This window comes from Alosa sapidissima, chromosome 15, assembly GCF_018492685.1.
Source record: "Alosa sapidissima isolate fAloSap1 chromosome 15, fAloSap1.pri, whole genome shotgun sequence".
NCBI classification, from domain to species: domain Eukaryota; kingdom Metazoa; phylum Chordata; class Actinopteri; order Clupeiformes; family Clupeidae; genus Alosa; species Alosa sapidissima.
In genome coordinates, this window is record NC_055971.1 from 10,491,225 (window position 1) to 10,506,622 (window position 15,398).

General features: G+C 48.4%; 1 protein-coding gene across 2 annotated transcripts in view; it reads left to right on the plus strand.

The window, feature by feature from the left end:
- The first annotated feature begins 1,749 nt into the window (after positions 1–1,749).
- Positions 1,750–15,398, plus strand: part of mnta (MAX network transcriptional repressor a) — a 26,464-nt gene continuing 12,815 nt past the window's right edge. Inside the window, exons 1-4 of one of the 2 annotated variants that reach the window (XM_042063919.1) lie at positions 1,750–2,238; positions 7,407–8,043; positions 8,430–8,471; positions 8,924–9,035. In XM_042063919.1, coding sequence (XP_041919853.1) covers positions 2,166–2,238; positions 7,407–8,043; positions 8,430–8,471; positions 8,924–9,035 — 864 coding nt within the window. In that variant the 5' untranslated portion in view covers positions 1,750–2,165. The remainder of the gene's footprint in view (positions 2,239–7,406; positions 8,044–8,429; positions 8,472–8,923; positions 9,036–15,398) is intronic. The other variant, XM_042063920.1, reaches the window with a different exon arrangement.

The window sequence follows — 15,398 nt, forward strand, 5'->3', positions numbered from 1 at the left end:
GTTCTGCTTACTCATTTCTTGAGTGTGTGTGTCTGTGTGTGTAGCCTACTCTTTCTCCCATTTTCCCTCCCCTCCTCCCACGTTCACTCTGTGCTGCTGACAGTCATGTGAAGCCGTGCCCTGTACCCGAGAGCACACAAAACTCCACTTCCTCCTCGGATCCGTCTCAATGCTCGTGCCTCTGGCTGCCTGGGGCTTTTTCAACACTTCCCTGACCTGTGATCGGCATGTGACTTGATTCTACAACTACCTAAAAATGACCACTGTCTCTCTCTCTCCCTCTCCTTGGTTGTTTAGGCTGTGTAGGCTGCATACGTGACATTTTCTTGTTTGTTTAAGAAATTGAGGTTTTGTAAAGCAGTTTCTGGGATCTACGGTAAATCTCAAGCGTTATTCCACTTCTTGTATGAGCCATCAATATTTTAGTGTTTTGTTAGATAATCTGAGTGACGTTTTCACATATTACAAATACCCTTTTAGTAGCCTACACATGTGTTCAGGCAGCAAAATATAATCAAAAGGCTTACAACTACATGTGCCTTACAGCCTAGGTTGTCTTGTCACTGCGGTTTGAATTTGCCTTTGAAGTACTATACAAGAAAAGGTTCACTTCTCATTTGGGACTAGTGTAGTTGGCAGTATAGTCCAGTGTCTCAGAAGTTGTTTTGCAATACAAAAAGCAAACAAAAACTGACAGGAGCTTCAGTTTGATCACTGTTGTGAATTACATTGCAAGCCACTCCCAACCCCTTCCTAAACATGATTGTATGGGGGTTTTAACATTTAGAACCGATAAGAAATGTCCTATCCAATCCTTATCTCACTGTCAGCCACTACGTTTCCATGTACACTATATTCCGATTAAGGCCCATCCAGCGACGTGCAGTATATTTGAGTAGGTATATGGTTTCTGCAATCATGGTCGTATTCACCTAATTCAGTCAGCTTGCCAATAACTTTAACTGGGCCCGATGTGAAATGTCTAGGGGAGAGCATGAAAGGCAGGTGTACATTCAATACAGAAGTATACTGTCAATTTTTCATACCCACCAGCAGTCAAGTTATCAGTTGCAGCTCTTGAAGCCTAAAGAGGTCAAATTGTGCAGTATTAAGGGGAATAAAGCTTTGCGGGAAAACAAATAGGTCTTGAAGTTTGATAAGAACATTTTAATTTTTCATAGAGATAGCCTTGTCAAGTACAGCCCCCTATCTCTTTCGGTAAATATGAGATGTCATTAAAAAATACTTGCTGCTTACTCGTCGTGCCTTCAGGCGCTTAAAGAGCTCAAACACGCCCGTCGCATTGTCCAACCCCCTCAGTGTTGGAGTCTCCCCATTGGCTGTGCACGGTTTGATATTTTTATCTCAAGCTGACATACCATACAGACTGCTAAGAGCAATTGAAATGAAATGCGCTTAGCTTTATCAGTTTTTTTTAATTATTATTATTGTTATACGCATGAACTGCGTTTTGCATCTCGAATGAAGAAATACTGTAGCTTAAGCATACTATACATTGTAAAGAGACGATTTACTGAAATGGCATGCTGCACTTCCTCATAATCTTGCCAACTACAATGAGCGGGAAGCCATGTGTGTTCATACCATGCCTTGTTGTTCTTCATGCTGATAGGCCAGCCGGGTATGGTGTATTATAATCATGCTGATACATGAGCCAGCCTCCCACAAAACATGGAGTGAATCGAAACCGCCCCTCCCTGACGCCCACCCGCTGAGCACGTAGCCTACATGGCACAGTTTTGTCAAGTAATGCTCAGATGTTTTATGTGTATCGTCGAGTTTAAATGTATTCGTCTCTATTTGTTTCCGTCCGCGATGTAAACTTGGCCTACATATGTGTGCTATTTCGATAGTCTTGTCCGTGTTTTGAAAAAGGTTTCGGTGGTGGGTGTGGCTATGAACTATGGGCGGATCTTAACGATCTGCTGTGTGCCCCGTTGTGTTTTATGCTTATGCTCGTCACCGCCATCTTGTTGCAACTCCTCTGCGCGAGTGGAAAGAGTTTGTACGAGGGGGATCCAGCCACGACTCTTTTCTTTTTTTTATGTTTCTGGTGCGTCCGGTGGATCCCGCAGGGAAGTTTAAAGTGCCCCTTTATCACACATTTTCTTTATTATCTGGAGTAAAACAGTTACGTGCCAGACATGAGCATCGAGACATTGTTAGAAGCAGCCAAGTTCTTGGAATTGCAAGCCCAGCAACAACAGAAAACACGTGGTAAGGAGGGGATGCTAAGCTGTGGGGGGTGAAAAAAAAGCATAGCAAGTAGTAGCGGTAGAGTCTTTAATGTGAAATCCTGGATTTGCAAAGGTTAGAATGAGGGGGTAATGTGTACCGTATAATGATAATGATAAATGCATAACTAGTCTGATGCAGTTTCAGTTTTTCATGAAGCCTAACGTTACAGTAGAAAGTGGAACGCTTTCGTGTGGTATGTGGATGTGACACGCTGTGCAACGATGACTATACGCTCATTTATTTGCATAAATCAGGTAGTAAATGGGGATCATATATCATGGGCAGAAAAAACACCGATTTTCTGATAGAAGAGGGCAAATTCGATTGGATTTTGAACAAGGAATATGCGGCAAATAATTATACACCACACAAATAGTATGGATTGCATGACTATGAGCATTTCTGGCCACTTCAGTGTTTTACGTTAAGCGCTGGGCTAACCTTCACTTTCCGGGCTGTTGACGTAATCGTGTTAAATATTGCTTTCTAGTTAGATTACTTCTGCAACTCATTACGCATACCTTTTTGTTAATCGTCTTCATTAAAGTTTTATGCTGATTTCATTTGTAGGTCAAATAGCCGTCTCATAAACAAGTAATGTTACTCAGTATAGACCTGCCTGTGCCTTGGGCGGTGGCTTTGTCCGAGTGTTTTACATAATGACCTGACATCTCCGGGATCTCGTATTACACTGAGTATTATTAGAGTTCCCTTTAAGGTTGTCCTTAGTTTTTTCAATAATTCTCATTTATCATGTATCTTCGCATGTGTATTAGACTACACACGAAAACATGGTGTCATTGGAGAGACTATTTTGTTTGGATTTCGTTGTTACCGCAGCAAGCCGAACTGGCGCGTTCTTGTTCGCTACATTCTAGCTGTTGTCTGTTGACGACGTGTCCCGTCTGTCTCCGCCCTCAGTCGAAACCGCGTGGACAAAGCCCACCCCCTTTCACCATGTGGACGGCAGCACGACAGACTTGCGCTATTTCACAGTTTGACACACTGTTTGAATGTTAAAATGTAACGAATGTAACAACTTTGTGAAGTTTAATTGCAAAAATGCCACCCATTGTTGTATCTGATCGACCCAACTGAATTTAACTACCATTAGTTTGTAAGGCAGTGCAGTCTACACACATTCATCACCCACCCCCTTTCTAGTCATTCCTACTCGGCGGATTTTTTTGCCTCCCTCATTGGTGCAGGTCACGATGAGAGAGAATCTAGGGCACTACCCCACCCTCCTCCTCCTCCAAATGCGAGTTATATAATGTTAGCTAAATTATCTATGTGTCCTCTAGTGTTGTTTTCCTTGTAGTAAAAAGCCATTAGTAACTTAAAATGTATTATTAATTTGGCAAATGTATTGTCTATATATCTTAATTGGTAGACTGTAATTTCTTAAATATGGGAAGTATTACATTCCTTCATGATTTCTGTTGTGAATGGTAAATAAAGTAATACATGTCGTGAATTGGTAAAGCCAGACTGCAGCCAGACTGTATGTCAAAAGAAACACTAAAGCTTTCTTGTAGTGTTGGGCTGTGTTGTTCATGCACTTTGGGCACCTACCTGCACCATATTCCTTTCAACCTCTGTCAACTCAGGCCTCCCTTGGCTTGTTGTCAGTGTTAGTTTTTCACTTTCATTCTGATCCCAAGCACATACTTTGATGGTTTGTACTGTATGTTATAGACTGCAGGCCACTGCTGCTGGTTAGTGCAGGTCATATACATGGTTTTGCAGTTATACTGTTTAGAGGAGCAACTAAGAAAGTATTAAAAACTAAATCAGAAGTTTGAGCTGGAAAGCTCCAGTACGAGTGAGTATTTCAGCCTTTGTTTCAAGTGTTGATTTTTATCAGCTGCGTGTGTGTGTGAGTGTGTGCGCGTGTGCCTTGTGGTTACCGCATCACTGCGCTCCTCTCTGCTGTAGCCTGCTCGGCTGGCGGCGAGCTGCGAGGGGGGCTGGCAGCAGACATCTGTTCTGCATTGGGCCGCGGAGCAGAGCGAGGCGCTTGTCACTTCCCCACATTAGCATTAGCTGAGCTGTCAGGACACTGTGCTCCCGCTGCTCGCCCGCCTGCCTGCCTGTGACCGGAAGGACCAGAGGTGTGAGTGCTACCTCTCACATCCTCATTGGACAGCCGTGAGCAAGCCATAATGAAGTACTGCACTCTTGCTCCTGTTCTATGGTCGGCAGATGGGGTGCCACTCATTTACTTACTTATTTATCTGGAACACGCAAGGTCATCAGATCGAGATTTCTGTTCTTGTCTCATCTTTCTTGCCCGGGTCCATTATTTTAGCACCAGATAGGATTAATTTATTAAGTAGTACTGGTATGTTTTATAATGGAAATGCTCGATTGGGAATCTGCTTGGCCACTATGAATCAGAAAGGGGTGTTCATCCCACATTGCATTGCACAATTCATTTCAGTCCTTTTCTCACAGCCAAACGAGTGCTACTCTAGTCTGTCCCTATCCTTGGGGTATCAGAGAAGAATGCAGAGAAAAGCTGCCTAGTCATTGCTGGAGTGGGTGACTCACTGGAGTGGATAACCTGCCTCAGTAGTGTGATGGTGTCGGCCAGTGTGTGTGTGTGTGTGTGTGTGTGTGGGGGTTTGGTGTTTTTTGTCCTTTTTTTCTTCCCTTTCCAAAAGCCTCTGCAGCAAAGTAGACGAGAGTCCTTCCTCCGTACATTTGTACATTTCAGCACACAGTGGTGAGCTGCACACAATTAAAGACACACATTGATTCCTGTATGAATGAGAGTAGTCTGGACATCCTTGAGGTGTACTGGATCGCTCTCATAAGTGTACAGTGCTCGGACTCACTCTTCTGAGCACAATACAACGTCCTGTCTTGAAGGAGCTGCAATGTTATCAGCTGCAAATTGCACCCATTTGTCTTGGAATGGGTTGGGGGTGTTGTCCAGGAGTTGCAAAAAACAGCCTTGAGTATTGATGGGGTCGAACGAGTCCATTCGTGCCTTTGCAATTGCTAACGTTGCTGTTTCCATAGTAACTGACACTCCTCCTTGTACAACCCCCCATCCTCAACCCCTGTAGACTGGTGGCGCATGTGCACCAGTAGCAGGGAACCACCCACTCTGGTAGAACAGCTGACTTGTGCTGGTTTGGAGTGGTGAATCCTCCATCTGATCGTGCACCCGCACCCCCCCGGTTTAGTAGCTCTCAGAAGAACTGATGGGCTTGTAGTCTACTCATGTGTAGCATAAAAGTACAGCGTCGTGTTCCACAACTTTCTGCTTAAGCTTCACAATACTAATAGCACAAGTAGAAACGTAACCAGACTGATTTACCCAGTCAGGCCCTATCTTGTGGTGAACAGTTGCGTTTATGACCAGGCCCAGGTGAAGGCTCGTGACAAAGGAGACTGCCATCACGACACAGGGGCCATGTGCTCTGTGTTAAGGCCCATTTGTTAGGTGTCATTAAGATAAGAACACCCCCGTTGTGCTCTGTGAGATTGTCCACTGCCGAAAAGCTCCTTTACGCTCACTAGAAATATATATCCGAGTAAGTGGCAAAATAAGGAGCTTAGTCATGGAATTACAGAACGCGACAACACGGCGGCTTCAAGGCTACCAGTCCTCTATGGAATAGTGCTTTGACAGCGTAACATGACTTGGATTAAACCTGCTTAGTGAAAAATATCAGCATTTTCCAGCAGAGTGCTCTTCTCCACGATCAAACCTCAGCTCATTTCATACCCTGATTACCGCCCAACCCTCCTGGCGTTAAGACAAGGCCATTCTCACATATCGCTCCTCTTAGGATTAGCTCACTCTGTTTTGATTCGCTACAATTCTAGTGGTAACAGGATCCTGCCAATTGAACTGTTATTTTTTTCCTTCCTTTTCTGAGGTCGTGTTTAGAGCCCACATTTGTAACACTGTAAAAATGTGGCATGTTAAGTCTGGGCACAGCCTCGTCGTCTTATCTGCCCTGCTACAGAGAAACGGCACAACCACTCACAGTATGAGACACATGCTTGCTGCTGTACCGGAGCCCTGGGTGCGTTTCACCCTTAGTGAAATCCCAGCATGTTTTTTTTTTTCCTTCCTGTCAGGGGCGGTCAGTCTTCCCTCTCGGAGCTGGTCTGGGATCAGCAGAAGCTGCATAATTCATTGACTATTTAAGGATTGGCCGACTTCCAGGGGGCAGAGTCTTAGCTCCCGAGCTTGAAGCGTAAGGCGCTGTTGGGAGCAGCCCAAGAGAGGAGGAGTAGAGTGGCGGGGAGTGGGCGAGAGTTTACCAGCATCAGGTTTCCATGAAAGCTATGCTAAAGTAACCTTAGCCTGCACCATGAACACGCTGTTCCTTACAAGGGGATAGATAATAGGGGATTGTGTGTGTGTTTTCTCTCTTTTTCTAGCTAATCACTCTTCACAATAGCTGTTTTTTATTTCCCTGGCCTCTTTTTGAGTTTGTCGTATTGGTGTGAGGTTCTGTGCTCTCTGTCCTCCGATGTGTTTTGTGGGCGTGTGTGTACAGTATGTGTATCAAATCGCGCCAGAGGCCAAAGGTCACACGGTAGCGCATGTATAGCACGTTTCCTGCCCTGCTGCGAAGGCTCAGTTGTGCCTCATCTGCCCATCCTGGGGTCACAGGCTCAACATGTGGTTCAGTGTGGAATAAGACCATTAGTTCTGTGTGTGCGTGTGTTATCGTGGTTTTATCATTTGGCCACAGTATGCTTGGCAGACCGCATTGAAATGACATCGTATTTTCCAAGCCATGAGCTTGCAGTTTATTTAGCCTGGCCGAAAAATCTAGGTCAGAGTGGCGGCGAGTGTTTTTGAAGTATTGATTGTATGTTCACAGGGTTGAAGTCCGTGCCTCCCACATCTAATTGGTGTTCATGGAGCACACAAGCCAGAAAATGCTAAATCAGATTTGGTCTTTTCTTCTCAAAAATCCAACATCCCTTTTATCAGTGGTGTCTGTGGCTGAAGGTGCAGTAACCAAACGGAATCTGGTTGAGTCATCTGACTCTGTCATAATTTCCCCTTTTTTCCTGGCTATCCTCCCTCTCTGGCTTCATCCTTGTATGACCCATTTCCCCCGAATGTGTCCATGGGCTTTATCCCCTAACACTCCCCCCCTCTCTCTTTTCAGAGGAGAATGAGTTGAGGGAGCGGCTCCGTCAGGAGCAGGAGGCGGAGCAGAGGAAGAGGACTGAAGCAGCGGCCGCGCAGGCCCTGCGGGTCAACAGCCACCACCACCACCACCATCACCACCACCACGTCACCTGGGTGGAGGAGCCCAGTGGCTCGGAGCGCCGGCTGGCTCCACTCCCACCCCAGCCGCCCCCTCCCTCGTTGCCCATAGCGGTCATCCCCATCCCCGTGGTGCCTTCCGCCCCCAACCCCCAGACCGCCTTCCCCCCGGCTCCCAACACAGCATGCAGTCCCCACACCGTGCACCATCAGCACCAGCAGCGGCAGGGCTCCCCCAGGAAAGATGCCCGCAGCCCCCCCACCAGCCAGCACGCCCACCCCCAGCACGTTCTCATCTCTCCCCAGCCTGAGCCTGAGCCCACCTCCTTGACCCACTCCCTGTCAGCCACCACCAAGCACCAACATCAGCAGCAGCAGCCCCATCTGGTGCAGTCCTACCCTGGGACCATCGTCGCTGCATCCCAGCATGCTATGCCCCCTCAGCTGGGCTCCCCACAGGCACAGGCCAGCCCGGTGTCCAGAGGCAGTCCGCCAGACGACGGTCGCCACGGGGACGGGAAGAAGAGGCCTGGCGGGTGAGTACCATCACGGGCGTGTGGATGAAACTTTACGAAAGCTGCTCAGACGTCCCCAGATTGAGTTGTACTTTGACAAGTGTAGCCAGATTGATACTTGGATACTTGTTTCTAAGATTCCACCTGGTGCAAATAAACATGGATTACATTTACTTTGGCTTCAGCTGATTGGCTAGTTACGTATGTTGTAAGAACCCTTATCATGATTGGTTACTGGGTTGATGACTTGTGTTGCAAGAACCCTTGTCATTGTCTAGCATGTTTGTGGAGACTGTTTTGTCTATTGGACTGTCTCGTTGGTCTGTTGTTTTTGTTGTTGTTGTTGTTATTGTTGTTGCCACGCCAGTGGAGAGCGCGACCTTAAGCCCTCTGATCTGTGTTTGCAGGGCAGGGACCAGAGAGGTGCATAACAAGCTTGAGAAAAACAGGTGGGTCCAATAGCATTGCCAGCCACTGCGCGTGTGTGGAAAGAATAATTTCCCCTCTTTCAAGCCTTTCTTTATTTTCCATCTTTATTTCTCTTCCTCCTGAAGACGCCACAGAACAGAAAGTGTGTGTGTACAGTACACACACACTGCTACCTCAGGGCCAGCCAGTCAGCCCAATAAACTTGTGACTCATTTGCCTTAAGCAACTTTGAACTGTGTCAGTAGGGAAGGAAGTCTCTAGTCTGGTCAGGTTTTGATTGAGTTGGCATTCCAGTGAAGAGGTTACAAATTTGATTTGTTTCCTGTGCATCTCCGAAGTGCATGCTAAAGAGTTCAGTGTAGGAGTCTGGGATGGTTAAGGGTTGACTAGGATTGTGCAGAAGCACAAGGAGGTGCATCTGCGGGGCAGTGATCTGCCCTGACTCACCCCCCCCACCCCCTCCTCCCCCCAGACGGGCCCACCTGAAGGAGTGCTTTGAGACCCTGAAGAAGAACATCCCCAACGTGGACGAGAAGAAGGCGTCCAACCTCAGCGTGCTCCGAAGTGCCCTCAGATACATCCAGGTGAGTCATGCATTTCTCCGTCCCCTGCCTCTCAGGTGAACTTTGACCCTTGGCAGACTTTGTCCGTCTGTTGGGCATTAGGCAGAGGAGGAAGTGAAGGCCGTCAGCTGACTCTGTTCTGAGAGCAGTAGGCTAGATGAATCTGGAGGTGGTGCCTTTTGTGTCGTACGCAGCTCAGGTGATGAATGGGCATGTTTCTGCAAGCACGGGCAAATGGAAAGAAAATGCGATTTTTTGATTTCGGGACGCATGCTTTCAGAGGCATGTAGCAAATGCCTTTCTATGGAGGGGGATAATTGCCCAGACAGACAGCGAATTTATGAAAAGGACGTGCTGACCTGATCTGTCTGTCTGGCCGCTCCAAATCAAGGGAAATATGCCTTGAAAAGTGGACACTCTTAATCCCGCTGGCTTGTTGGGCAGATTGAATGATGGGTCGTCCAGGCTGTGGGAATATGGGGGAAAAGGGTCTTAACTTGGCTCTCTTCCTGGCCCACACACACACACGAACACACACACACACACACACACGAACACAAGAGGAAGTACTGATTTGATGACTCAGTCTTTTGCTGAGATATGCAGGGCTGTCTCTCTCCACAATCTTTAGTCCTCTCTGTATCTCCCTCTCTCTCTCTATCCCTCTCTCTCTCTCTCTATCTATCTCTCTCTCTCGTTCCCCCCTAACCTCATCACAGAACTTGGATGTTCTTAGATTTGATTTTGTCTGTGGTTAGCTGTGTTTGTGAGAACATGCGCATGTTTGGAAAGTGTGGTGCTTTGCATGACAAACCTCTCAGAACCCGGAGGTGCAGTTTTGTGATCCCGGCTTGGGCATGACCTCAATTTAGTGGAGTGCACACTGAGAGAAACGCTCTCCCTCTCCCTCTCCCTCTCCCTCTCCCTCTCCCTCTCCCTCTCTCTCTCTCTCCTCCCTCTCTCTCTCTCTCTCTCTCCTCTCTCTCTCTCTCTCTCTCTCTCCCCCCCCTTCCTGCCCTTTGTGCTGCTTCACCTGTTGGAACATAGAGTACTGCTCCTACTCTCCCCTCCACACACACACACACACTCACTCACTCACACACATACACTAACTAGAAAGATGGGGTCCAGGATGAAAAGTATTAAGAGGCTAATACAGGGAAAGAATGACAGAAGGAACGACTGAAAGAAAGTGTGTGAGTGAGGGGCCCAAAGGGGGGGGGGGGGGGGGGGGGGGGTCGTGATCCTGCCGTGTGTAGTAGAGGTGCTTGATGGATTCCGCCCAATCCGTGGTGACGGGGGAGGGGGGGGAAAGTAGGGCAGCGCGCCCATGTTTGTGTGCGTATGTGTGTGCGTGCACATTAGTGTGTGTGTGTGTGTGTGCATGTGCGCGCGTGTGAGAGCAGAACTCGTGTCAGCGGTGCTGTGTTGTGCAGCGCTAGTCCCGCCTCCCTCTCCTTCAGCCGCGTGGTGGTTAATGTGTGTGTGTGTGTGTGAGAGAGAGTGCATGTGTGTGTGACTCTGTGTGCATGCTGCACTGTTGGCTAACTAACCCAGCAACACCGTGTTCCCCTTTAGCAGCTCAGCGAGGCTTACGGTGTATTTAAAGCGTGTGGCCGGTCAAAAACAACCGGCCATTTTCCCCTGTCGGCCACAGGGCAGTTAAAGAGGACAAGAAATCTCACCCCCATTATCCTCACATAAAAACACATAAAAAAACGTCCACATCCACATTCAGTAAACTGTTTGTGCACCAGAATAGAAGTGTAAGGTTTAGATATGGTTTGTTTTTTTTCTTAGGCTATGGAATAGTTAGCGTTGACTGAAACTATAATACTGTACTGTGTTGTCAGAGAGCATAATGGCGGATCTGTTGCCGGTGTGTCAACAGTGAGCGGCAGAAGGACCGTGTCTTGATACGTGGTCCGTCTCCAGTAGGCGATTAGCTCAGATTAGTTTATTGTCTGTCAGGTCACGGCGTCTCGTGTGCAAGTGTTGCTGAAGTGCAGGTGTGTCCTGAAGAGATGGAGAGAGCGGGAGAGGGAGGGGGAGAGAGAGAGAGGGAGAAAGAGGGTGTGAGGAAGGCTGTGTGAGGAGTTTCAGAAAGAACAGGGTGTCCCCTCCTCAGCCCCCCCCCGTCTGAAGAGGCAGCCAGGGGCAGCGCCCACACACACACACACACACTTTCACACACACACACACACACACCAGAGAGAGAGCAGGGCCACGAGTCTCAGATCGCATGCGTGTGCACCCTTGCAGTACCCCCCCCCCCTCCTTTTTTCTCTCTCTTTCCCTCTCTTTCTCTCTTTTTACCACCTCTCTTTTTCCCCTCATCCCTCTCTCTCACCTCCGGTCTCTCTAATCTCTCTCTCTCTCTCTCTCTCTCTCTCTCTCTTATTTCCCCCTCCTCCTCCTCCTCTCTCAGCTGCTCTTGCCCAACCTGAGGCCAGAGTGTGGCCATGTGACTAGAGAGCGTCACAGTGAGAGATTAAAAAGAGGAATTATCAGTCAGGGAGTCTTGTCTTTAATGTATTGTCTTTAATGTAACTGCCAGCTCCATCTTTGATGTTAGGGCCAAGCCCACCTCACACGCACACACATCCAAACTTAACTCAGCTGTGTTTGTCTTGCTGAAAGGTGACTGCTTGGCCAATAAGCAACTATGGGAACAGTGACTCTTGTTCCTGTTTTCAGTACATCATGTGCATGTGTGTGTGTTTTTTTTTCACTCCTCCTGTGCTTGTGTGTTTGCGTCAAGTCCTGCAAAGAAGCCACAGCCATTCACCACACCCGCTTGCGCAGTTTCCCCCTTTTGGAAGTTGACGGCTGCTTTTATTTTCTATTGTAGTGTGTGTTGTATTCAATTACACTGTGAGGATGTAGCCTGCCTGTTTAAAGGATATTCTCCCACGTGTGGCGATGCTATCAGCGATGTGTGTGTCAGGTTTCACCTGTGTGAAACGCGGTCAGTGTGGCTCTGGAGTAAAGCCCCCCCCCCCCCCCCCCACATGCATGCTGTCCCTCCTGCTGCCGCTGCTGTGTTCTGGCTCCTCTGGCCGCATGAGCACCGAGCACATGGCCTGTTGGAGCCACACGACGTCACCACCCCCACCCCCCCCTACACACACACACACACACACACACACACACACACACACACACACACCCCTCCCTACTCAGGCTAAGCCCAGTGAGCACCGCCTCCTCCTATTCTCTCCTCACTTCTCTTCTCCTCTCCGCTCAGCCCTACTGCCCTGGCTTTTCTTGTCCTTCTCCATATTCCTCTCTTCCCCAAATCTCTTTTGTTCTTCTTTTATTCCTCTTCTTGCTCGCTCTCTCTCTCTCTCTCGCACACTCTTCCCTCAATAGCCCTCTCCCCCTGCCTTCTTGTGTTTGTTCTCTCTCTCTCCATCCCGTGCGCATGCGTCCTCCCTCCCCCGCTCTCTCTGTGTCCCACTGATCTGCTTTCCCATGCACTGCGGCACCACCAGTCCCCTTGATATTTACGTAACGTGCGTGGTCGTACGAAATCGCCAAACACCAATGCAGATTGAGATGGAGGCCGGCTGCCCACGCGCTGGACTTCCCTTTCACATATTAAAATTCAGTCCTGATATATATTCAATCCTCCCTGTATCTCTCTCTTCCCCTTTTAGTGAGAGACATAAATCCCAAACCTACTTAGTAGATAAGTTGGAGGACAACCTGAATCTGCTACCCAAAGATAACATTTGATAAACAAGTGGCTGAATTTGTGGATGGAATTATGATAGATTCTTTTATCAAGTAATGTCTTTTTGGCGGGGTATGTGTGCATTCTTAGAAAACCAACTTAAGTGAGAGCAATTCTTTTTATAATGGCTCTGACATTTGGAAATCCACTTTGTGCGAACAAAAGTAGACCCTTTTTTTTCTACTGGAGGAAAATAAGAAATAAGCCGCTGTCCACATCTAGGCTATCTGTTGTTGTCGCGTTGCCCTCCATCTCGCTGCAGTGGACGTTTAGAGGACCTGCAGGGAGCCACAGGGTCAGCTGTCCACCGCTCGGCCCTCCATCTTCCTGTTGTAGAACACATCCTTCCTCAGTCTGACTGCAGGGGTCCTTTTTCAGAACGGAAACATTGAAAATGTATTTGTTTTTCTGTTCTTCTTTTTTTACCCTGGCCAAATGTATGCAGTGTATGAGCTGACCAGATCACATCGTCTATCCATGTGCTCACTCACTCACGGTCTCTCGCTCTATCTATCTGTCTATCTATCTATATTTCTATCTATCTATCTATCTATCTATCTATCTATCTATCTATCTGTCTTTTCTCACTCTGCCTCTCTCCCTCAGTGAGTGGGGTTTAGAGTGCTGTGTGCTCACTGGGGAGAGACCAGTTGGTGTCATGCAGGAACACACAGATTGAAAAAACATGTACATGCAATCTTTACTTTGTCTGTGTGTGTGTGGGGAGGGGGGTGTGGTTGTTTTGACTTGTCGAAATTTTGTCATCTGTCTTTTAGGGCAGTTGTGTGTGTGTGTGTGTGTGTGTGGGTGTTTTATCCTTTCTAATCACAGCCTTTTGATTGGTTATGTCCCAGGTCTCCGTGTGCTCAACAGGTCTCTTACATGAGCTGCTCTCAGCCGACATGCTGCTGGGTGGGAAATATAGGGCTCTTTCCAGCAGAAAGCCTCATTTGCACCCTCTTTCCCTGCCATTTTTCTGTTTGACCCAGACAGTAATTTGCCATCTGTCTAGAGCCTGTGTTCATCCAGAAAGAAATGGCAGGTGAAGGCTGAAAAGAGGAGACCCACCTACCCCTTCAACCACACACACACACACACACACACACACACACACACACACACACACACACACACCACACACACACACACACACACACACACACACACACACACACACACACACACACTGTCTCTATACTGTGGCACTGGGCTCGAGAGAGCTGGCGAGCTCTCATCTCGGGTTGTGACAGACACATACATTAGTGTAGATAATGGCGGTGGGCTGAGTAAAGTGAGAAACTGACATAAGTGCTCCGGGTCGTCGGCCCCTCCCGGCTCCTTTACGCTACCTAGGGAGTCAGGGGCCACGTGAGAGTGGTTAGTCACGGTCAGAATTACTGCAGTCCAGAGTTGTAGGTAGAGGGGAGGGTAGGGGTGGGAGAGGTTGGGGTGGGTGGGGGTTGCTGTACCAAGCAGGACTCACACCCAAGCTCAGTCACGAGACGGAGAGAGGATCTTGCCGAGGGCCGGCCTGGAGCCAGGCAGTCGTTAAAGGAGGAGCGAGTTTGCAACATGCCCCTCCCCCGCGCCTCCCCCTCGCCCTCCCCTCTGGAGTTGGAGCTGTGGGATGACTGGCCTCGTGTGCTGCAAAAGTGAGTCAGTGAGTGCAGCAGTGCTGCCGCCCTCACCCTCACCCTCCCGCTCCCCCTCCCCCCTCCCCCTCCCGCTCGCTCTAGGGCCCTCCTACCGTATCGGTCAGGACATGTGCGCCTCACTCGCATTGCATGTGGCGCTGACTGAGCCATGTTTACCTTCCTCTCCACTCTGGACTAATCAGACAGGCCAGCTCCGCTTACTTTCACACACACACAGGCCAGCTCCGCTTACACACACACACACACACACACACACACACACACACACACACACACACACACACACACACACACACACACACACACACACACACACAATCACAGGAAGACACAGAGAACTCAAGAACATACACAAATCTTATATACATATTCACAGACATCCAGACCTCACACAAAACACACACACACACACAAACATACAGTAGTCCACCTTGTTAGTACACATAATGCACATTTTTTGTATTGGACACCCAATCCTCACAGCCAAACACACAGCACATGGAGGATTAGAGGCTCGGTATGGAGTTAGCGAGGAGGGCTGGAGATGGGAGGGGAGATTGCTTGCTTGTGTGTGTGTGTGTGTGAGTGTGTGAGTAAGACACAAGCAGCCTCCATGCTGGGCTCATGTTACAGGGGGGCCATGTGAGCCTGTTGAACCCAGCCAAGCAGTGAGCCTGCAAGTAGGCAGTGGAGCTGCCACTGTAGCCTGTGGAGTCTTAGGTTTTATCGTGTTTGTACACAGCCAATATTTTTATGTGTGTGTGTGTCTCCATGTTGGAGCGGAAAAGGATGACAGACTTTGGGCAGGATGGATGATTGTGTGTGTGTGTGTGTAAAGAGAGAGGCGGGTACAGTTGGTGTGTCACACAGCTTTCAGTTTAGCCAGGTGGTGTGATTGCGTTTGTGTGTGAGAATGTGGGTGTGTGTTGGTGTTCAGGGCTCCTATTGAAGTTCAGGGGGTTTGGGTGTTTGTAGAGCAGGCCTGGTGGCAGG